At 46.3% G+C, this 21794-nt stretch overlaps 1 protein-coding gene across 1 annotated transcript in view; it reads right to left on the bottom strand.

Annotated features, from left to right (window-relative positions):
* The window catches only part of GALNT10 (polypeptide N-acetylgalactosaminyltransferase 10), a 238344-nt gene that overhangs the window by 29995 nt on the left and 186555 nt on the right, over positions 1–21794 (bottom strand). The window contains exons 5-7 of the mRNA XM_004482601.5: positions 16322–16507; positions 12418–12601; positions 7263–7380 (exon numbers count right to left, since the gene is read on the bottom strand). Of these exons, the coding sequence (XP_004482658.1) occupies positions 7263–7380; positions 12418–12601; positions 16322–16507 (488 nt within the window). The remainder of the gene's footprint in view (positions 1–7262; positions 7381–12417; positions 12602–16321; positions 16508–21794) is intronic.

The following is a 21794-nucleotide window of genomic DNA, read 5'->3' as shown; positions in this document are numbered from 1 at the left end:
TGGCTCTGCAGCTGTTCTGAGACAGAGGGGCTGGGAGGGGCTGCGATCGTGGTGAGGAAAGGTGTGGTGACGCAGGTGCTTGCGCAGCGGGCCCAGCTCACCCACAGCCATTGGGCTGGACTTTGGAAATCGTTCCCCTTCTTCTGGGTCACTTCCTTCCCCTTGAGACTGGTCCTGACCTCCTCGCCCTTCCTGTAACAACAGCCGCTGTAGTCACAGGGCTGGGCACGCGCCTCCTCCATCCCTCCAGCCACGGGGACCACGATGAGCACTGGGCTTGTAGTCAGGACAGCTGGGATTTAGCCCTGGCACTGCTGCCTTCTGGCTGAGGACCTGGCCTTGTCACCTTCACAACATTACAGGGCACATATGCCCATAGAGCAGTTTCTGGGGCATGTCCTACTTTCTTTTCATGCACACTCTTTACTTAATCCTTTTTTTTAAAAGATTTATTTTATTTATTTCTCTCCCCTTCCCCTGTTGTCTGCTTTCTGCGTCCATTCACTGTGTGTTCTTCTGTGTCTGCTTGCACTATCTGGTGGCACTTGGAAACGGCATTTTTCTTTTTTTGTGTGTGTGTGTCATCTTGATGTGTCAGCTCGCTGTGTGGCGCCACTCCTGGGCAGCCTGCGTTTTTTTCGTGCAGGGGGGCTCTCCTTGCGGGGCACACTCCTTGTGGGTGGGACACCCCTATGCGGGGGACGCCCCTGCATGTGGCAGCACTGCACGTGGGCCAGCTCACCACACGGGCAGGAGGCCCTGGAGATCAAACCCTGGACCTCTCATATGGTAGACGGATGCTCTATCAGTTAAGCCGCATCCCTTTCCCTACTTAATCCTTCTGACAACGTAAGGTTTGTGGAAGGAAAATTTGCGCCCCCTCCCCTGCCCTCCTTTCTTTCTTTTTCTTTCATCTTCCTAGTCTGGGTCTGGGCCAGCCTCTTGGTAACCGCATCAGGGTCAAACAAAGCTACTCACTCCCAAGCCTCCTGCCTCTATTCAGGATTATTGGAACAATGGTTCTCAGTGCCCTTCTGACTTCTGCCACCCTCACGTGGCTTTCCATCATGCCCTCGCTCCCCGTGAGCCTGCGCCATGGGGTCCCGCCCCATCGCCTCTCTCCAGGGCAGTGGGGCTGCGGCGCCGGCCCCTGGAGCTGACCCTGCAGAGGTGCACAGGAAGGACTCAGTCCCTCCCGAGACTCTTGCCAGGACCCCCTGTAGTTCTTATTTGTGGGGAATCTATCCCTGACATTGCAATTGGATGGAAGTGCTTAAAAACTAACTTCTTTTCTTAGTTAGAAATATCCTATTTTTTCCCCCTGATTATAAAAGAAATATGAACTTGAGAACACATTTAGTGTTACAGAAACATAAGGAAGAAAGTGACAGCTACACTCTGGCCCTCCCACCCTTGCTGGCCGCTACTGACAGGAAGACGTCCGGCCTGTGGGCCAGAGCGCAGACTCTGAAGTCAGGCGAGCAGGGTGGGAACCCCCGCGCAGCTGCGGGGCTCTGGGGACGTGATTTCACCTAGGCCTCAGGCTCCTCAGCCAAAACAAGAGAAAACGAGTGCACTGCCCTGTCGGTGAATTACAGGGATGACAGTGCATGGAGTCCTGGACCAGGGCCGCACGCTACGGCGTGTAAGCACTCAATGGATGCACGCTGGTGTAAGTGCTTTGTCCAAGATTTTTCTCTGTATTTGTAATATTTTTAAAACCAAAACATGAGATCATATTATATAGCATTATTATATATCATATATATATATATCTCATTATTTTGTACTTACCTTTATGTACTTAATTTTAGAGGCCGCTAACTTATTTTAGATAATATTCCATTGTTTAGATGTGCTCTAACTTATTTAGCCCTTCAGGATATACATTTGGGTAATTTTCAGTCTTCTCCTATTATAAACAATGCTTCAAAAAATAGCTTCCAGCTAAATCTCTGCTCATCTATGCAGCTGTCTCTCTTGGATAGTCTCCTGAGCATGGAATTTCGGGTCAAGGAATATACTTGATTTGAAATGTCGCAGGTCTTGCCAAATTGCTATTCACAAGAGACATATCCACTTACATTTCCCCGAAGTTCATGCCTTCCTCACTCCAGTTGGGCCATGTTGTCCTGCTTGGATACTTTCTCTCTCCCACATCTCACAGTTGCAGACATTTCAACCATGGCCTCCCGGGGGGGAGGGGGGCAGTGCTACGCAGTCCCACTTGTGCTCATTCCACCACCAGTGCCTCAAATACTAACAACCCCCCACATCCGTGGAGTCGAGGGGCCTTGATCCTATCTTGTGAGATAGAAGGAAACCTATCAGTACTGTGTGGTATGAAGGCTGAGGCCAGTGGTTGGCCCAGAGACCCCAGATGGCACGAGAGCACGGTGGGGACCCCCAGATGTGCTTTCTTGCAGGGCCCTTCCCCACCCCACCCCCACTACCCAAAGATGGGATGGAAGTCTGGGAAGGGCAGGGCAAAGGAAGTTTTATCAGATAGAAATTGATGGCAGTTATTTAGAACACCTACTATGTGCTGGGCACTGGGGTACAGAGGTAGACAAGACGCACCCCCTGCCTCCCAAGCTCAGAGTCCAGTAGGGAGAACAGGCAGGTCTGCACAGGGTGCTGGGAGTCATGACGAGAGCACAGTGATAAGGTGAGGGCAGGGTTGGGGTGGTCCCCGATCAGCACAGGGAGCTCAGTCGAGAGTATCCATATGCACTGAGACAGGAAGGATGAGTTTGGGCCAGACTGAGGAAGATGTTTCAGGAAGAGTTTATAGTATATGGAGAAACCTGACCTCCAAATTGGGCCTGGCACATAGCTGGGGCTTGAGAGCAGTCCTGTATGTCTGGGCGAGGTGGACATCTGTGGTTTTCCCTGCCCCACTTCTGGGCACGGGGCCTGGACTTTCCTTTGAGGAACGAGGTGCACCCACCCTCCTGGCTCCAGGATGGGGATGGGCTATGTCCTGACTAATGAGAGCTTGCTTGGGGATGGGCAAGGCACCAGCAGGCCAATGAGACTCAATTTGGGGATTGTGTAGGAATGATGGGAAAGAGAAACTGTTTCCAGGGGTCTTCAAGTCTGTGGCTTCTGGGGATCTCGACCTCCTGGAGGGAGGGCACCCCAGATGAAAGCTGAGGCAAGGGCCTGAGAGAGACCCAGCCAGCATGAGGTGGTCTAGTCCCAGGGCCATCCAGGCCTGCAGGATCTACTCTGGAATTTCAGTTATGTATGCCAGCTGGTTCTGGTTTTTAGCCTAAATCAGGTTGGTCAGGGTTTTTGGTCACTTGTAACCAAGAGTCTAGACTAAGGTAGTGGGCAGGAAGGCAGGGGGAAGGCAGAGAGATAAGCAGCGGCCAGCTTGCGAAGGTGGTGGCAGACCATGCTATGGAGCTAAGCATTTAGCCAGCCACTAGAACTGGGGGAGAGCCCACCCCCAAGCAGGGGAACTTCCATAGTGTGACTGTGCCTTTTGGGAACAAAAGCTCTGCTGGCTGAGAAGGAGAGGAGGAGAGAGAGAGAGAAAGGGGAGAGTTACTGGCTCTTCTAGAAATTTCAGAGCCTTCAGAACATCTTTTCTGGGGTTTTCCCATCAGGATAGATGGCCTGGTCTGGAATCAGAGGCAAATTATTAATCCATCAGCCTTGATGGCATGTAGCAATGTATCTTAATTTCTGAAAATTCACTCACATTTTTCATACCAGTTTCTTTTCTCTGTCACCAAGAAGGAGGGTCTGAGCAGAGACTGATCAGAGGGGATTTGGCTCTTCATATATGGCCCCCTCTGGCCGAAATGGAACGCCTGGTGTTCTAGGGAGGAGTCCGTGGCCAGCTGGTGAATGGGCTCGCCTGTTCCCCTGTGCACCGAGGGATGGCCTTCCACAGCAGCCTGGATGACAAAGCACTGGCAGATGGGCCGTCACTGGCTCAGGGGACTCACATTCTCAAAGCCAGGAGAGAAAGCCAAAGGATAAAAGTCTCCCTCTTGGACTCTGGGAGCTGCCTCATTACACTGTCTCATTTCCCCTCGAGAGTGAAGGACATAATTGGATCAAATGGAAATGCGAGCCAGGCTCCTTGCCCCTCCCGGATGAGAGACTTCCAATATGGCTTCATTACCAAGTCTTTTGTAAATAAACTGTGTGGAGAAAAATGCCATTTGTTCTGCTGTAATTGCCTGATGAGCATCATTAGATGGGTCTTTGAAACACACAGAATGAAATCATTTTGGGTTTAGAAATCCCTTTGTGTGAATCTTTCTCCACTCACTCTTCTCTCTTGAGGGAGTTTCTGAAGGGAGACTTCTTGACCAAGGAGCCAGACAGGTGCTTGGAGGCTGGTTCTGGCCTGTAACTCCCCTGCTCTGAGGGTTCATCCGACAAATGTTTATTAAGTGCCTACTCCCTGGCAGGCAATCCTTTAGGCTCTTGGACAGCCGTGAATAAATACACAAAGATCCTCTCCCATTGAAGTTTACATTTCTGGTGAGAGCTCAGAACACAGATTTGCCTACTTCTGAAAGCAAACTTGGTAGAAAACCTCATAAATCAAGTTGGTTTAATAGACATATTTGGGTACTGCTAAGTTAACATGTTCTCATTCCTTATGTGTGATTTCACATTTGGAAAACTAGATTGCATGGGCTAGTGATACTAACACATGGTACAAGTGCTGTCACTCACCAAGCCTACACCCATGACAGACATCACTAATCAATCACTGCTCTACTTCTAGCTCAGATGCTGCCTCAGAATACACGTAACACAGAACTGGGGCAGCCCCTGCCAATGGATCAGAATTGGCTGGTAGAGGAAACCTATTTGCTGCTTCGGACTTAAGATTGTCAATAATTCACTTCATTGAGAGGTTGTGGAATATCCAAGTAAATTAATAATAACCCCAGGAGGAGACAAAAACTGAGAAGGAAAGGATGAGAGACGGCAGTCACCTTCTTGGGCTAGTTTTCCTCTCAGGTTTTCTTCTCTGATGTCCCTATAGAGGACTATAAAACACAGCAGGTCAGAGCACGCACGGCTTTGGAGTCAGGCAGACTTGGATTCAGGTCCTGGTTGTCTTACTTTCAACTGCATGGGGTCTCTGAGATGGGTATAATAATGATACTACCACCCCAGGGTTGTTGTGAGGATTCACTAAGCCATCATATGTGAAGAGCTCTGGCACAGTGGCCTGTACACAGTAAGCACTTAATGTTACCGCTGATCAGGGCTGAAATTCATTCTTTACGTACAAGAGTGACTGCACAACAGTTTACAGCTGGCATCTGTTTTGACTGGTTGGTGACTATGCTGTAATAATTGTTAAATGGATTTGGATATCACATCTGGTTAATTATTTTTGTTTAGGGACTGGCCCCTTATGGAAGACAACTTCAGAACTCTGGAGGTCTAAAAACACAAAAACTGTTCTTCAAACAAAAATTATGTTTCAGTAGAATTCTAGGTTGCTGTTTTCTTGCTAGTCAAGAATTTCTATTCTCCAGCATGGAACTGCTCCACCAGTTGATAATGATAATGATAATAATAACAACAACATATTTAGGTATTTATAAAGAAGCACCTGATAAATAGGCATGATTTCAATTACCCCCCTCCCCCCCAACAACTCTGCGAGGGTTAAAGTATCCTTAAACCCATTTTACAGAAGCAGAGACTTGGGCTCAGTGAGTGAGGTTTCCTTTTCCGGGCACACTTGGCTGGTAGGAAGTGGCAGAGCTAGCATCCGATAGGCAATCTGGCCGCAGCACAGAAGTCTTAATCACCATGCTTGACAACAATCTTTTGCAGAGAATACTGATGCTAGACTCAGGAGCTCATCTCTGCAGTGGTGCTGGCCTTCCCTCATGGCTCAGGGATATCCCTTAGCCAGGGGTCCCAGGAGTGTTGGAAGCAGGTTCTGGCAGACCACAAGGGTGTGGGACAAGCTAGATCCCTCCTTTCTTCACATGAGCAAAGAGGAGGACACCACTGGCAAAGGGGAGGACATGGCCTCAGAAGGTTGGGTGGTTAACATGTAACTGCCATCTCCTTTGCCATCATTGTCAGGAAGCTCCTATAGCACATGGGCTTGTCAAATAGGCTAGGGTAAATATTTATTAATTGAATCTTTAATAATTATTAATTGCTGTGTCTCCAGGTTGTGTGCTAAGCACCTTTTAGACGTTATCTTATTTAATCTTCACAATTGCTCTGTAAAGTAGGAGTATTATTCCCTTATTTCAGATGAGGAAAGAAAGCTCAAGAGGTCATCTAGGGAAACGGACTTTGGCCCAGTGGTTAGGGCGTCCGTCTACCACATGGGAGGTCCGCGGTTCAAACCCCAGGCCTCCTTGACCCGTGTGGAGCTGGCCATGCGCAGTGCTGATGCGCGCAAGGAGTGCCGTGCCACGCAGGGGTGTCCCCCGCGTAGGGGAGTCCCACGCGCAAGGAGTGCGCCCGTGAGGAAAAGCTGCCCAGCGTGAAAAGAAAGAGCAGCCTGCCCAGGAATGGCGCCACCCACACTTCCCGTGCCGCTGACGACAACAGAAGCAGACAAAGAAACAAGACGCAGCAAATAGACACCAAGAACAGACAACCAGGGGAGGGGGGGGGAATTAAATAAATAAATAAATCTTTAAAAAAAAAAAAAAAAAAAAAAAGAGGTCATCTAACTGGGCCTAAGTCACACAGCTATGAGTGGTGGAGCTGGGCTTTGCATCCAGGTCTTACTGACTCCATAACTTGAGTTCTAATCTACCGGCCTCCAGATCAAACTCCCATCAGTGACAGATGCTGAGGACAACCCTTGAGGGCTGACCAGGAACCACTCAGGCCAACTCAGAATCTGTGAGGCCAGTGGCCACTTGGAGCAGCGCCTTCCTCTAAGCCTATGATCTTGCTTGGCCTTCTTGGTTTCTCTTTCCCACTGCTGGTTTGCTCAGCATCCCAATGGGAGGTATGCCACCTCTATTGAGCAGGAGATCTGCCTTATTCCAACACTGCCATCTCAAGAAGAGATGTAAGGTAAATGCCAGGCAGAGTCATGGCTAAGACCAGCCTTTGGCAGCCTTTGGCTCCCTCACTCCAACTTCAAGGCACTCTCTGGCCCTTGACTTTTTGACCTGAGGAACAGAGAGGTGGCAGAACCCAGAGACCTCCATAGCCTTTCCAGGCTTGGACAGATGCTAGGCAGGCAGCTTGGAAGGAAATATGCCAAGGAGAAGGGGGCTCCTGGACAGCTGACTCACCTTGAATGAGATTTCATACTGCTCTCCTCCCCAGATCTCCAATCCTGGGTCATACCCGCCCAGTTCCCAGAACCACTTCCGATCCACGGCGAACAGTCCACCGGCCATCACAGGAGACCTGCCAGGGAAGGAAAAGGTGCTATGAAGACATGGACATCCTGGCTGCGTGCTCCTCGGTTCAGTTCAATGATGCTGTTCCCCCAATGATGATGTTCCATGCTGCTCTGGGAACATAGTCCAAGGCCCTCTGAGTAAGGTTCCAGACTTTCTTCTTTCTTGCCTACAACTTCCCTTCATAAGGCCTACATTTTAGCCAAACTGACCCAAAGTTCCTTCTACATGGTTAATATCTAAGGATATTTACAAAAGGAAATGACAATGCTTTCCCCCATAAGCCTTGTAGCTGCTGGTTGGTATCAGGTCTTTCTAGGACTTTCTATCATGGTATCTCTTAGAGAGGGAAAAAACATACAGCTTGCAGAGCCCTACCCCTGACCTACTGCAACCGAATCTCAGGGGGAAAAGAGCCTGGACTTTTCTAACACATTCCTTTGATGATTATTAATCATTAAGCTCAGCATGGGCATTTGTTCTGTGGAAAAGCCATAATCTCTGTTCTTTCCATCAAACTAGGAGTTAAGATTAACTTCATTCATTCATTCTCTCACTACTTTATTCAAGAAATAAGGTTTGAGTACCAGCTGGGAAGAGGTGCTGGAAGAATACTGAGGTTGATTAGAGTCAGACTGGGAATTCCAGTATAGTGGGGTGGTTAACGCAAGACAGAAGGACCCAGAAGATCAGGCAGGGCATAATGAGGGCTACTGGGAGGTATGGGCAGAACACGCACTAGAAGACATGGATGGCGTGAGTGTGTGCTTCTAGTTTTAGGGGGCGAAGCAGGAGAGTGGGACAAGAGTCAAGGAAGGAAGCCCGGAGGTGGCCTCCAAGGTGGGCTAGACAAGGGAACATTGGGGGTGGAGGGAGGCACCTGGGAAGAGGAAACAGCATCGGCAATGGCACAGAGACGACACTGGCGGGATGCCCACAGGGAACAGAAGTCGGCACAGCCTTGTGCTCTGCCCGTGGGGCCACGCTGCTGCCTGCCTGAGTCCCCCAGGGTGCCCCACACAGGGCAGGCACCCCGCACAGAGGTGGGCCCAGGTTTGCTGTGTGGAAATCTGTCAAAGTGGCTGGGTCCTTGTCTGGCTCCTCTGGAAAACTCCAAACCCTCAACCCAAAATATTCCAGCAGCATCCCCTATGCCTTCTTCCGGCCTTGGGAACTCTGCAAGCTCACTAAAGCTGCCTTACTTAAAAAGACCGTATTTAACTCATTCATTTCCCAAGGCAGCCTGTAGCAGATGAGCCTTTACAGCACAGGGTGGGGGTGGGGTCTTTTAAAAGGGGATCCCGTTGAACATTTGATGAGGGCTTGACTGTGCCAGGTGCTGTACTAAACTAATGTAGTATTTAAATGAATTTACTCTTCACATTAACCCCCAATATTATCACCCCCATTTTATACATGTAGAAACTGAGGCACAGACAGCTGAGTGACTTGACTCAGTCACCAAGCAGTCTATGCCACTGTCTGCACCCCCAACCACCACGATGCACTACCTCACGTCAGGAACAATTGAGAAGCAGGTGAAGGGTGAAAAGGGCAGGCATCAGAAGTGGGAAACACTCAGTTTGATTTCAACTCTCCTTAGCTTGTAGGGTGAGTTGAGACGAAGTGTGGAACCATATAATCCTGTGCTGTACAAATGCTGGCCACACTATTTTTTAAAAAACAATTATTATTTTTGACAACAGTTATCTTATTAATTTATTAAGGAGGTGCCAGGGAATGAACCCAGGATCCAAAACATGGCATGTAGGTGCTCAAACCATTGAGCCATACCCGCTACCCCACACATGACTACTGAGCACTTGAAATGTGACTAGCCTGAATTGAGATGTGGAAAATACATACCAGATTTTAATTTGAAAAAAGAATATAAAGTATTTCATTAATAATATCTAAAATGTTGATTATGTATGGAAATGATGCTATTTTAGACATACCAGGTTAAGTAAGATCTATTATTAAATTATATATTACATGTTCCTTTTTAAAACTTTATGGGGCTACTAGAAAATTTTAAATTACATGTGTGGCTCCCATTCTATTTCATTGGATAGCACTGATTTCGCCTTTTTAAGCCTGTTTCCCCATCTACACAACAGAGGTATAGCTGCACGTCCTATCTCACATGGCCGGTATATTTCTAAAAGCACCCAGTATTATCAGAAAAGTAAGGTGTCATTAGTATCAGTTTCCCTTTATCTGCTGAAGATTTTTTTGGTTGGGGCCATAAATATTCTGCGTGGAGGGGCAGAGCGTGCTTCTGTCTGAGTGCTTCCTGGACATCAAACTCAAGACCGTACCCGAAAACCAGCCAGAGGTGAAGCCAGAGCAAGGGCCTAGGAGCTGCTGCAGAGTGGGTAGGCTATTGGACACAGGCGTTTTGGATGCTCCAGGCTTTGCCTCCAGAGGAAGGCCTCTCCTCCAGGCTGTTCTATTTTCTGCTATGTTCAGCAATAATAATAACAACAATTTAAAGGGCATATTATGTGCCATTTACTTTATCTGCATTACCACCAGTTCTCATGAAACTCCATTCCCAGGCCTTTTTCAGACGGGAAAATCTGAAATTCAGAAACACCACATAATGTGCTCCAGGGGATGGAATTAGTGGATGAGCTGTGGTTGAAGGTACGCTGTTAACACATCATCACACCAGCTGGGCTGCAGAACGCCAGGACAGCGCGGCGGTGTGCAGAAAACGACCAGGACCTCTCTAGTGGCCACTCCCAGGGTCTGGTCCATGTATGACACAGAAGAACAAGGATGCCCAGGTCCCAACCCCAGAGACTCTGCTGTCATCGGTCTGGGAGGTGGCCTGGGTGGTTTTACAAGCTCCCCGGGAGATTTCAATGTGCAGCCAGGGTTGAGAGTCAATCTCCAGATGAGAAGACAGTGGCCCTGCTGGAAACTCTGGGCCTCTGCTACTAACAAGCTCACGAGCTGGACTTGCCTTTTCCTCAGGCACAAAGAGGAGGATGAGCAGGCCAAGACCCATCCTTAAGCACCTTTGCAATCTAGGACTTACAAGTCAGCTTATGGCAAGGGCTCAAGCAATAAAAGAGCTTCAGATTACCCCGTGGTTACCCTGAAAGTTCTGTTTCAACCATGTCACCTGCCTGCTCTGAACCTCAGGGTCCTCACTGGGTGGACGGGGGAGGAATCTACTACATGTGAGGACTGAGTGAGGCTCATGTGCGAGAAGGTCAGCAGAAACCGCCTTGTCAACGCAGGTCGAATGTTTGTTACTCTTGTTACTCCTATTTCCCAAGAGTTCAGGTCACCTGGGACTGATCCTGAGGAACAAGGGTCACCTGAGCACATGATGTGGTCCTGGTTAAACCACACCTCCAGACTAGGAGGGGATCTAAAGTGGTGCTCCGCTGCGCTTGAAGGATTAAGGAGGTCAGGAAGGAGCCAGAAGGCTGACCTGCTCAGGGAGCACACGGGCTCTGCTCACGCCCTCCACCCCTGGCTCCTGCCTCCCTGGTGCCTCCGGCCGCCTTCCTTTCAAGTGAGCCCAGCCCTTTCTACCTTGGAGCCTTTGCTGGGGCTCACAGGGTTAGGGGCTCCCCTCAGGCACTCTGAGTATGCACTCTGCCCAGGAACATAGCTGAGCTGCCAGCAGCCCCCGATTTCAGGGGAGAAGGCACAGAGGTGTTGGGGGTTGACAGGAGGTCAAACTGTGGTGAGGCAGGTGTGGAAGAGAGAATGATGCTTCCAGAGATGGCCCCCAAAACGTCCAGTCTCTGGAAATGGTGACTGTTCATCTCACACAGGAAAAGGATTTTGTGGTTAAGGATTTTGAGATGGAGGATTATCCTGTATCATTAGGGTGAGCCCAGTGCAATCAGAAGGGTCCTGGAAAGAGGGAGGAGGGAGGGTCAGGGTCAGAGACAGATGTGAAGATGGAAGCTGAGGTCAGAGACGGAGAGGTAAAGATGCTACACTGCTGGCTGAAGATGTGGGCCAGGAAGAGGGCCAGGGAATGTGGACAGATTCTAGAAGCTGGAAAAAGCAAGAAAGTGGATTCTCCTCTAGAGCCTCCAGAAAGAACCAGACCTGCTAGCACCTTGATTTTAGGATTTCTGACTTCAGACTATAAGAGAATAAATTTATGTTGTTTTAAGCCACTATGTTTATGGTAATTTGTTACAGCAGCAACAGAAAACTAACTCAGCTAGGCAGCTGGGACTTTGGCTTTGTATCCAAAGATTTTTTCCACACCTCTGGCAAGAGAGACAGATGGCTCACATGATGGCAGCTGCAGGGATGGTGAGCGCACTGTTGAAGAAAATACCCTTTCCAGATCTTGGAGTACTAGAGAGAGGAATAGCTTTGTTTCTGGCTAAGCCATGCACTCACTCTGTGCCCTCTCCTGAGGCCTCACAGTCTCCTCCCCTGCAAAGGTTCCCTTCCAGCACTCACATTCTAGGATGACATGAGTTCAGCAAACTTCTGCTGCAGGACAAGTTAGTATGTCACTAATACTTCCCAGAGAGTATAAGAGAATGGAAAAATGGGCTCTGAGGCAGACAGACCTGCATTTGCATCTAGTCATCGCCACTCATGGCTTTCTGACTTGAGAAAGTTAGTCTCTTGGAAGCTTGGTTTTCCCATTTGGAAAACATGGGATAATAATTTTTATTGCATATGATTGTTGGGAGGTTAAATTGGACCAGGGTGCAATGAACTCATAAGTATGCCTGGGACTTAGAAAATATTTAATACATGGTGATGATGACAATTGGATGTCAGGATTGAGGGGGCTGGTGCTGAGCCCCTTACCCACTGCTGACAATCCTGGGAAACTGAAGAGATGGGCCGGTGGAGGTGAACATCGTGGTGATCCAAGAGGTAAGGCGCTGTGATAAGTTGTGAGGGGCTGTGCTTCCACTTGAGCATACCCAACCCTCTGCGCTGGACTTTCTGGGGAGGTGGCCATCCCAAGCCACCTCAGGATGTGCATGCATGTGTGGGGTCTTCGGGTCATTCTCTGGGACTAGCCTGGGTTGCACATACTTACTCAAATGGGTCGCTGGGGTCAGCTTTCTGCAGTTCTGGAGGGATGGGGATCCGCTTGTAGTACATCTCCCAGTCAAAGGCACCCCGCATGGCGTCCCCCGCCTGAGTCTCGTACCTGAAGTCATCGTGGTCAATCACGTCGATCATGGGGCACACGATGGTCTTGCGGTTGCGAGCAATGCGGTCTGAAGGGGCCAGAGATGCCTGTTAGGTAAGGCAGGATGGCGGAAGAGCTAAGTGCACAACGTGCTCTGCAGCCTACTTGCATTTTTAACATGATCTCCACATGGTTTCTCAGAATATTCGAGTCTGAGAATCTGTGCAGGGGAATGTAGCAAGATGGACCACGGCTCCACCTCAGTCCTGCCTCCCACTTCAGAGCCCTGGGTCAGTAACATCTCCAAGACCCAGTGTTCTCCTCTGTGAAACGGGGACAGGAAGAAGCTCCACCTCATAGGTTGTTACGAGGACTGCATATGATATTGCTTGAAAAGTACGTAGCACTGGTGCCTGTTAATCATCAGCATCATTAGGGAGGAAAGATTCATGTCCTTCTGGGAGGGCCCAGATTCCTGGCTCAAAGCAGCAGTCACCCCAGTGCAGCCCACTGGCCCCTCCTGGCCGCTCGTCTGCCCCTGGCAGCTCACTGGCATGCCCTGGCTGCAGTCAATGAACAGATGGTCCTCCATGCGAGACAGATTTCAGCTCCAGTTTTCCAACAGTCAACTATGGAAGAGGGATCGGACTGTTCCAATAAGCAGTGAGATCCCCGACTGGAGGTGTGCGAGCAGAGCCTGGAGGTCCACCGCCCTGCAGGAGCGGACTTGGCCCAGATGGGAGGGGAGATGTTAAGAAATTTACTCTCTGTCCAACCCACCAACAGAATTCAAGCTTTAGCTTGCTCTACTCTTCAATGTTCCTCCTGCCAAGAAGCCCTGACCACAGCCAGGGGGTACCAGTAAGCTGCCAGGGGCAGACTATCTGCCAAGAATGGCAAGTGAGCTGTTCTGGGCTGACTGCTCTTTGGCCAGGAATCACATTCAGGACATGGAACGGGAAGCCTGGCAGGGCCAGAGCTGGCAGCAGCTGCCTACAGCCCAAGCGTCATCGAGCTACAGCACGTGCTCCTTCCAGGAGAGAAAGCAGCATTTTTGCCTTTTTTCTTTACTGCAAGACGCAATCTATAGGTGGATCATGAAATCAGTTTTGTGTGCATATTGCTGTCACTGGTGGCTTTTAAATTTTTTGTAATGAACCAATGAAGACTACAGGGTATCAGTATATTATTCTGGGTGATAAGTGAAAGTACTGTGTGGGCATTGGTGTACTGGATTGTGCTGTCCAAAGTATTTCAAACTGGAGGACATGGTTAAAGAGTTTGAGAAATGTTGTCCCAGGGCAGGGTATCCCCACATGTGGACTGGGGGCCACCAGTGCCAGAAGCACCCAGGGTGCCCACTCCTCACCCCAGGCCCACTGAATCAGAACTCTGGGGTAGGTTGGGTCTGCTTTACGGAAAAGCTCTTGTTCCGTGAAGATTCTTAACAAAGTTTAAGAACCTTCTTGAGGAAAGAATAGAGAAGGGCCTCCCTTCCTAATTATTCATGGATGTTCAGGGGATTTCCCTTTGAGGGGACTTCCTTTCTGCGGAGGGGCTGGGCTGAGGACACGGTGCTCTGCTGGCTGCTGGCTGACTAGGGGAGGCATCAGTCCAGGGTTGTCATTAGGGAGGCAGCATTCCGTGATGATGTGCTCTCTTGAAGCCAGATGGGGCAGGTTCAAATCCTGGCTTTACCACCTACTAGCGGTATCACCTGGGGTGAGGGTCTTGGATTCCTTGGCTATGATATGGAGGAAGATAGCACCTCTCTCAGGGGTCTCTGGGAGGACTGAGTGGGACAATGGGGCCCAGATGCTCAGCCTCGCTTCCAACTCAGGATCAGCACTTGACCAACAGTCTCTGTGACTAGGGTTACTGAAGGAAGCTCACTCAGAAGCACGTGTTGGAAGGCTGAACAATTCCCTGATACTCTTTGCCCCTCAGTTTTCTCACTTGCAAAATGTGGATAATTAGAATGCTTGGCTTGCCTGTTTGACCATCAAATTCAAATGTGGAAGTAGCCTAAAAAGCTAAGGGACTATTAGGCCCATGATGATGATGATGATGTAGGAAATGATGATTGGCACTGGCTTTGCTTTGGGGAGCTGATCCTCTTTAGAGAGGCAGAATGAGGAGGGCATGGAGGTGGTAATGGCTTCATAGACAAAAGCCATGATGATCCCCATCATTAGCAGGGACAGCTTTTAAAATCTATACCACTGGTTCACATTTCTATTGGAAAAAGAAAAGAGAAAAAGAAGGGGAATGTTTCTTCCATGTGTGCCTGCAGATTATGATAATTACCCTCATATATTCCCATAGAAACAGAGTTAAGGGCTATTTAGACTACAAGCTCAGCTTCGTGCCCCTCCACTTCATTCTCTTTATGAGACACTGAATGACCCTACAAATGGGTTGTTCCTTCAAAACTATAAATTAGGCGATTTATGGTGAACCTTTTTTCATCTTTGGGTAATGAGAGGCAGATGCAGAAGATCTCTTGGCTTAATTAAATAAGCAGTTTACCAGAAATTCTGGGTTATATCCTTTCCTTAGCCCAGTGAGACCCTGAACCCTTGGGGTCAGAGGCTCATAATCTAATAAAAAAAGTCCCATGCTCATCTGTGCTAGAAAACAAACTTGCTGGATTCTCCCATTTAACTGTGTAGGCTCTGCTTTATGTCCTGCATTCCCTAACCAGTGTGGTGCCTGGACCAGAAGCACTGGCATCACCTGGGAGCTTGTCAGAAATGCAAATTTCTCAGGCCCCATGCTGGACCTCCTGAATCAGACTCTCTGGGGCTGACACCCAGCCATTTGTGTTTTAACAAGCCCACCAGGTGAGTCTGATGCACGCTCAAATTCACCCTAAACCTCAGTCTCCTCTAAGCTCCTGTTGTGGAGAACATACCCATTCATTCCTGAGGAGTTAACTTTTCTCCCTGGATTGAGAACTCTTCTCCAATCTGTCTCCAGCCCTGATTCCCACTCTCAGTGGCAGGTTTTCCCTTTGAAGGCTGCCTGTCAGTACCAGTTCACTGCCTTCTCCAAAGCCAGACTCCTCAGGATTTGAGCCTGGCCCTTTAACCAGCTATGCGGCCACCTCGCTGCCCACCACGTCTCAGGGCTCCGTCTTGTCCACAAGGTTGTGGTGGGCAACCCCTGAATCATGCTGCCCTCTGTCTGTAATCTTCCCCTGATGTATGTCAGAAATTCTTTTCTACAAGGAAATGAATTTAGGGAGGCAGCGTGGACCATGGAAGGGCACAGACTCTGAACAGCTGGTAGCTTTGACGCCTGTGGCCCAAGGCAACAAGCCAGTCACTCAACTTCTCTCAAACTCAGTGTCCTCTAGGATAAAAAGGGGACACTTTATACCTCGCATGGTTTGTGAGGATTAGAGATGATGTTCATGACCTGCCTGGCCCCAGGAAAAGTGCAGCGAACAGTAACTACTCTGAGGTGATGTGATAGTATTACCCCACAATTTCACTCTAAATAGATGGCCTTGGCTTACTTTCCAAGGAAAGTTCACATAATCTGAGGGAGGCAATGATGTCACCAGACACTGATGTGCTGAGTGACTTCGGGCAAATCACTTCCCCTCTCTTAGCATCTCTAAAATGAAGGGACAGGACTGAATGGATTTAGGGTCCCTTTGAGCTCTTCTCATCTTCGGAATCTCTCACGGCCCCAGGCGCTGTGCTGGGTGCATCCCAGACAAGCAAGGGAACCCTTGTCGAGACTCCCAGCAGAAGGCTGTGCTGGCCTGGGGCCAGCGGTGCCGTGGGAGGGGCTCTCTCACCGAGCAAGGGGGGGAGCCAGTTGACATTGGCCTCACAGTGTGAGTCCAAGAATGTGATGACGTCCCCAGTCGCTGCTGAGGCCCCCAGCATCCGGGTCCTTATCAGCCCTTCCCGTTTCTTGGTTCGGAGAATCCTCACACTGGGGAAAAGGGCCATGTGGTCTTCAAGTGGCTTTTTCAGGTGCTCTGTGTGGGAGACAGAAGAGGATGGAGGGACAGCTGCTTAGTAATGAATCTTGTGACCCTGTTCCTTACATGTGCGCTGCTGCACACAACTTTCCAGTTCACTGCCTCATGGGACCTTTCAGATGGGGTTGAGAAGGGCAGGGATCATCATGTGCTTGCTATACAAGGAGAAACTGATGACCACGTAGTAAAGTGACAGTGCTGGGCCTGAAACACAGACAGATCTTCTGTATGAGAGGGTGGGCACCTGTGTTTTCTGCCTGGCTGGGACCCATTCCCTCCTTTTCCGGTAACATACCCTGATTTTCCTTTGGGGACCTGGCCCTCCTCTTCTCTGTCCATCAGGCTTGGGTGGGGCTGATCCCATGCCAAGGGGGAGATGGTAATGTGGCTCAGGACTGACCAAACAGAACATTCCAGTTCCTTGACCACAGTGATTGGTTCAAGGATGGTCAGGTGACCTGGATGAGTCCTGAGAATTTTTTCAGAACTATTGAAAAATGAGGCTCCTCCTTTTTTGCTAGGTTTGTTAAGTTAGTTGGTCAGGAGTCTAGAGCGGCTGGTGACCATCTATGACAAAATGAGGGGCGAGGAGTCTGTCAAGAAGGAGGCCAATATGTAACCCCCTCTCCCCCCATCAGTACTCCTAAGAGACCCTTCAAAATACCAATCCCCCATTCCAGGTTTTGGTTTGTAATTAAATTTCTTGAACTCTGTGAATCTGATATCATTTGAATGAGGAGCGATGGTACCTCACTACTGCAGTAGCTTTGAAGGAAGAGTTTATTGAGCAAATGAATATTATAAACACTGTTAGGGACCATGCCTAACCTCCTCAAGAAAAGTTAGCACAGCTAGCATAAATCAATACTGCTGATTACAAATGAGTTATGTCTATTCATCAAAGCAGATACCTCAGATATTTGACTACCTTTTCCAGAGCTGTTATTTTAAGTTATTGAAGGTAATCAAGAGGAAAACAACTGCATTTCAGATTTCCATTCGATTATTCAGTCATTAAATATTTACTAAATGACTGCTACATGCATAGTGTCCTACTATGGGTATATCTTAAAATACATAATGGGTGTGCTCCTGAAAAAATATGAATATTTTTTAACTTTTAAAAACAATTCCAATTTTAAATGCATTAGGGGAGTTTTCTATTAAAGTAGTCCTGTAGCAAAAAAAAAAAAAAAATTACAATAGCATCAAATATATAAAATACGTGGCAATATATTAACAAAAGATATCAGAAGATATGCAGGACCCTGAGAACTACATGACTGACAGAAATTAGATCTAAATAAATGGAGAAATCGTATTTGTGGATTAGAAGACAATATTGTTAAAATGTCATTTCTCCCAAATTGATCTACAGAGTCGATGTAGTTCTAGTAAAATCCTATATACTTTCTGTAGAAATTAACAACTCAATTATAAAATTTATACAGAAATGCAAAGGACCTAGATTAGCGAAATCTAGAAAAAGAGCAGTTGGAGGACTTATACTATATGTTTTCAAATCTTACAGCACAACTACAGTAATCAGGACAGTGTGGTATTGGTGAAAGAACAGATGTATAGATCAATGAAACAGAGTAGAAAATTAAAAAATAAACCCACACATATGGACAACTGATTTTCAAGAAAGGTGCCAAAGTAATTTAATGAGTAAAGGATATTCTTTTCAATAAAAGGTGCTGGAAAAATTGAATGTCCATCTGGGAAAAAAAAAGAAAGGAAGGAATAAAGAAAAGAACAAACAGACCTTTCCTTCACACCATATATAAAAATTAACTTGAAATAGGTGAGAGACCTATATGAAAGAGGTAAAATTATTAAACTTCCAGAACAAAAGCATAAGAGAAAATCTTTGTGGTATGGAGTTAGGAAAAGATTTCTTATATTACACCAAAAGCACAATCCATAAAAGAATGAATGAGGGGAGTAGACGTAGCTCAAGTGGTTGAGCACCTGCTTTCCATGTACAAGGTCCGGGGTTCGATCCCCTGTACCTCCTAAAAATAAGAAATAATTGAAAAAACCCAACTCTCATTGGGGGAGCAGATGTAGCTCAGTGGTTGAGTGCTTGCTTCCCATGTACGAGGTCCTGGGTTCAATCCGCGGTACCTTCTAAAAAAACAAACAAAAAAAACAGGAAAAATTAGACTTCCTCAGAATTAAAAATTTTGCTTATCAAAGGAATCACAAGAAAAGGAAATGACAAGTCGGAGGCTTGGAAAAAATATTTGCAGGGCACTACCATCATGGAGTACTAGTATACAGAATACACAAAGAATTCTTACCGCTCAGTAATTAGAAATGAATGACTCTTCCCAGAATGGACAGACTATTTGAATAGACACTTCCCCCAAAGAAGGTATATAAATAGAAAATGAACACACATAGAGAGGCTCAACATCATTAGCAATGAGGAAAATGCAAATCAAAACAATAATGAGATACCCCTACACACCTACTAGGATAGTTAAAATAATAAAAACACTGATTATGGCTTGTGTTGGTGAGAATGAAGAGAAACTAAAACCTCTTGTTGGAGGTAGTGTAAAATGGTACAAATACTTTGGAAAATGATTTGGTAATTTCTATAAAAGTTAAACATTCACTTACTATACAACTCAGCAATTCTACTTGTAGGTATCACCCAAGAAAATGAAAAATAAATGTTCAGGGACGGTCTTTACATGAATGTTCATAGCAACAATGTTAATAACAGCTAAAAACTGGAAATCATTCAAATGTTCATCAGTGATGATTGAATAAACTCAGTGTGGTATATTCATACAAATGGAATGCTGCTCAGCAATAAAAAAGGACTGAGCTACTGTAACAACGTGGATGAACCTTAGAAATATTATATTAGGTAGAAGAAGCTAGACACATAAGTATAGCTAATATACGACTCCATTTACATGAAATTTCTAGAAAGGCAAAACTATGGACAGGAAACCAGTGGTTGCCTGGAGTGTATTGACTGCAAATAAGCACAAGGGAACTTTGGGGGGGGTGTGGAAATGCTCTAAAACTGGATTGTGGCGATAGTTTTACAACTATATAAATTTGCTTAAAAACTCATTAAATTGCATACTTAAAATGAGTGATTTTTATGGAATGTTAATTATACCTCAATAAAGCTGTTAAATCCTAAAAAAGAAAAACCTAAAACATCAATTGTATTTCCATATACTAGCAAAAAACAATTGGAAAGTACAATAAAAATGACATCTATAATAGCCTTCAATATAGAAAGACCCAAATAATGGAGAGATAAATCATATGTACAGATTGGAAGACTCTGTATTGTTGTCAATTCTCCTCAAATTGATCTATGGACTTCCACGTGATCCCATAAAATCCCAGCAGACTTTTTTTTTTTTTCAGAAATTGACAACTTGGCTCTGAAATTTATATGGAAATGCAAACGACCTAAAATAGCCAAGACAATCTTGACAAAGAAAGAACAAAATTGGAGGACTCACACTGATTTCAAAACTTACTATAAAGCTAAAATAATCAAGACTGGCAAAGAATAAAGAAAGAAGTCAAGAGAACAGACTAGAGAGGTCAGAAATAGATCCAGATATAAATGGCCAATTGATTTTGACAAAGGTACCAAGGCAATTCAATGAGGAAATAAAAGGCTTTTCAACAACTGTTGCTAGACCAACTGGATAAACGTATGAAAAAGATGAACCTCAACCTTACCTTGTACCATACACAAAAAATAATTTTAAATGGATTATAGATCTAAACATAAAACTTAAAGCCATAAAGCCTCTTGAAGAAAACAGGAGACTATCTTCATGACTTTGGGGTAGGTAAAGATTTCTTAAACAGGACATAAAAAGCACCACAAAAGAAAAAAAAAAGGTAAATTGAACATCAAAATTAAAAACTTGCTCATCCTAAGACATCCTTAAGAAAATTACAAGGTGGGCCACAGTCTGGGAGAAAATATTTGCAATACATGTATCTGGAATGCCTTGTTTATAGAATATTTAAAGAACCGCTATAAAAACAACAATAAAAAGACAACCATTTGAAAAACTGCAAAAAACTTGAGAAGACACTTCCCAAAAGAATGGGTCTACAAATGGCCAATAAGCATAAGAAAAGGTTTAAAATTATTTGTCATCAGGAAAGTGCAAATTAAAAGCATGAGATACCACTCACTACACATTCATTAGAAGGGCTAAAATTAAACACAATACCAATTATTGGAGAAGATATGGCACAAGTGGAACTCCCATACTTTGCTGAAAGAACTAGAAAGTGTTACAGCTGTTTGCTTCTTACAAAGGTCTATACAACTATCCCATGATCCAACAATTCTACCCCTAGGTATTTACCCATGAGTTTTAAAAACATCCACTCATGAAAAAGAAGAAGGTTTCATAGTAGTTTTTTTTTTCATAATAATTTCAAACTAGAAACAACCTAAATGTTCATCACCCAGGTGACTGGATAAACAATAGTGGGTAGAGGCACAAAATGGATTACCACTCAGCAATAAAATGAAAAATGAACAAAATGACAACAAAAGTACTGAGACATCCAATCACATGAGTGAATTTCAAAATCATTAATTGGTTCAACCAAAGAAGCCAGACACAAAGGAAGATAATATATGATTACATTCATTTGAAGTTCATGAATGGCCAAACTCATCTGTGATGACAGAGTTAAGAACAGCATTTGCCCTTGTGGTGTGGGGACTACCTGGAAGGATGCATGAGGGAAATTTTGGGGATAAGGAAACATTACATATTTTGATTGAGGTGTTGGTTCCCCGGTGTATACGTTTGTCAAAATGTTCAAAATTGTACACTTAAGAACTCTGTGCCTCTCACTGTAAAGTGGTCAAAACACACACACCTCCAATCTCTTGCTGTCTCTCAGCTGGGAAAGTTGGAATGTCATGAAATGCCACTGACTGGGAATCAGGAGAAGTGGGCTGTGATCCCAGCTCTGGCACAGTAAGCCCACCACTGATCTCCTCTGGGCCTCAATGTTGTCTTTGAACCAGAAGGTCTTCAAGGGTCCTGGGCTCAGTCCTTACAGGAGCTTATGGAGCACATGACCAGAGCTGGCCAGTTCACTGTCCTCGTGTGATCACCCCAGGAGAGTACCTTTCCTTACTCAAGCCCCAAATCCTGCTCTAATTTATAGGATCAGAGGTCAGTGCTGGAAAGGCCTTCTAAATCAGGTGGTAGACGCGAATCACCTGGTGAACCTGGCATCAGCCCAGTGACTGTGATTTGGT

This window comes from Dasypus novemcinctus, chromosome 2 (genome assembly GCF_030445035.2).
Source record: "Dasypus novemcinctus isolate mDasNov1 chromosome 2, mDasNov1.1.hap2, whole genome shotgun sequence".
Taxonomy (NCBI): domain Eukaryota; kingdom Metazoa; phylum Chordata; class Mammalia; order Cingulata; family Dasypodidae; genus Dasypus; species Dasypus novemcinctus.
The sequence above is the reverse complement of the archived record's forward strand: the minus strand, read 5'-3'. Positions and strand labels throughout refer to the sequence as shown.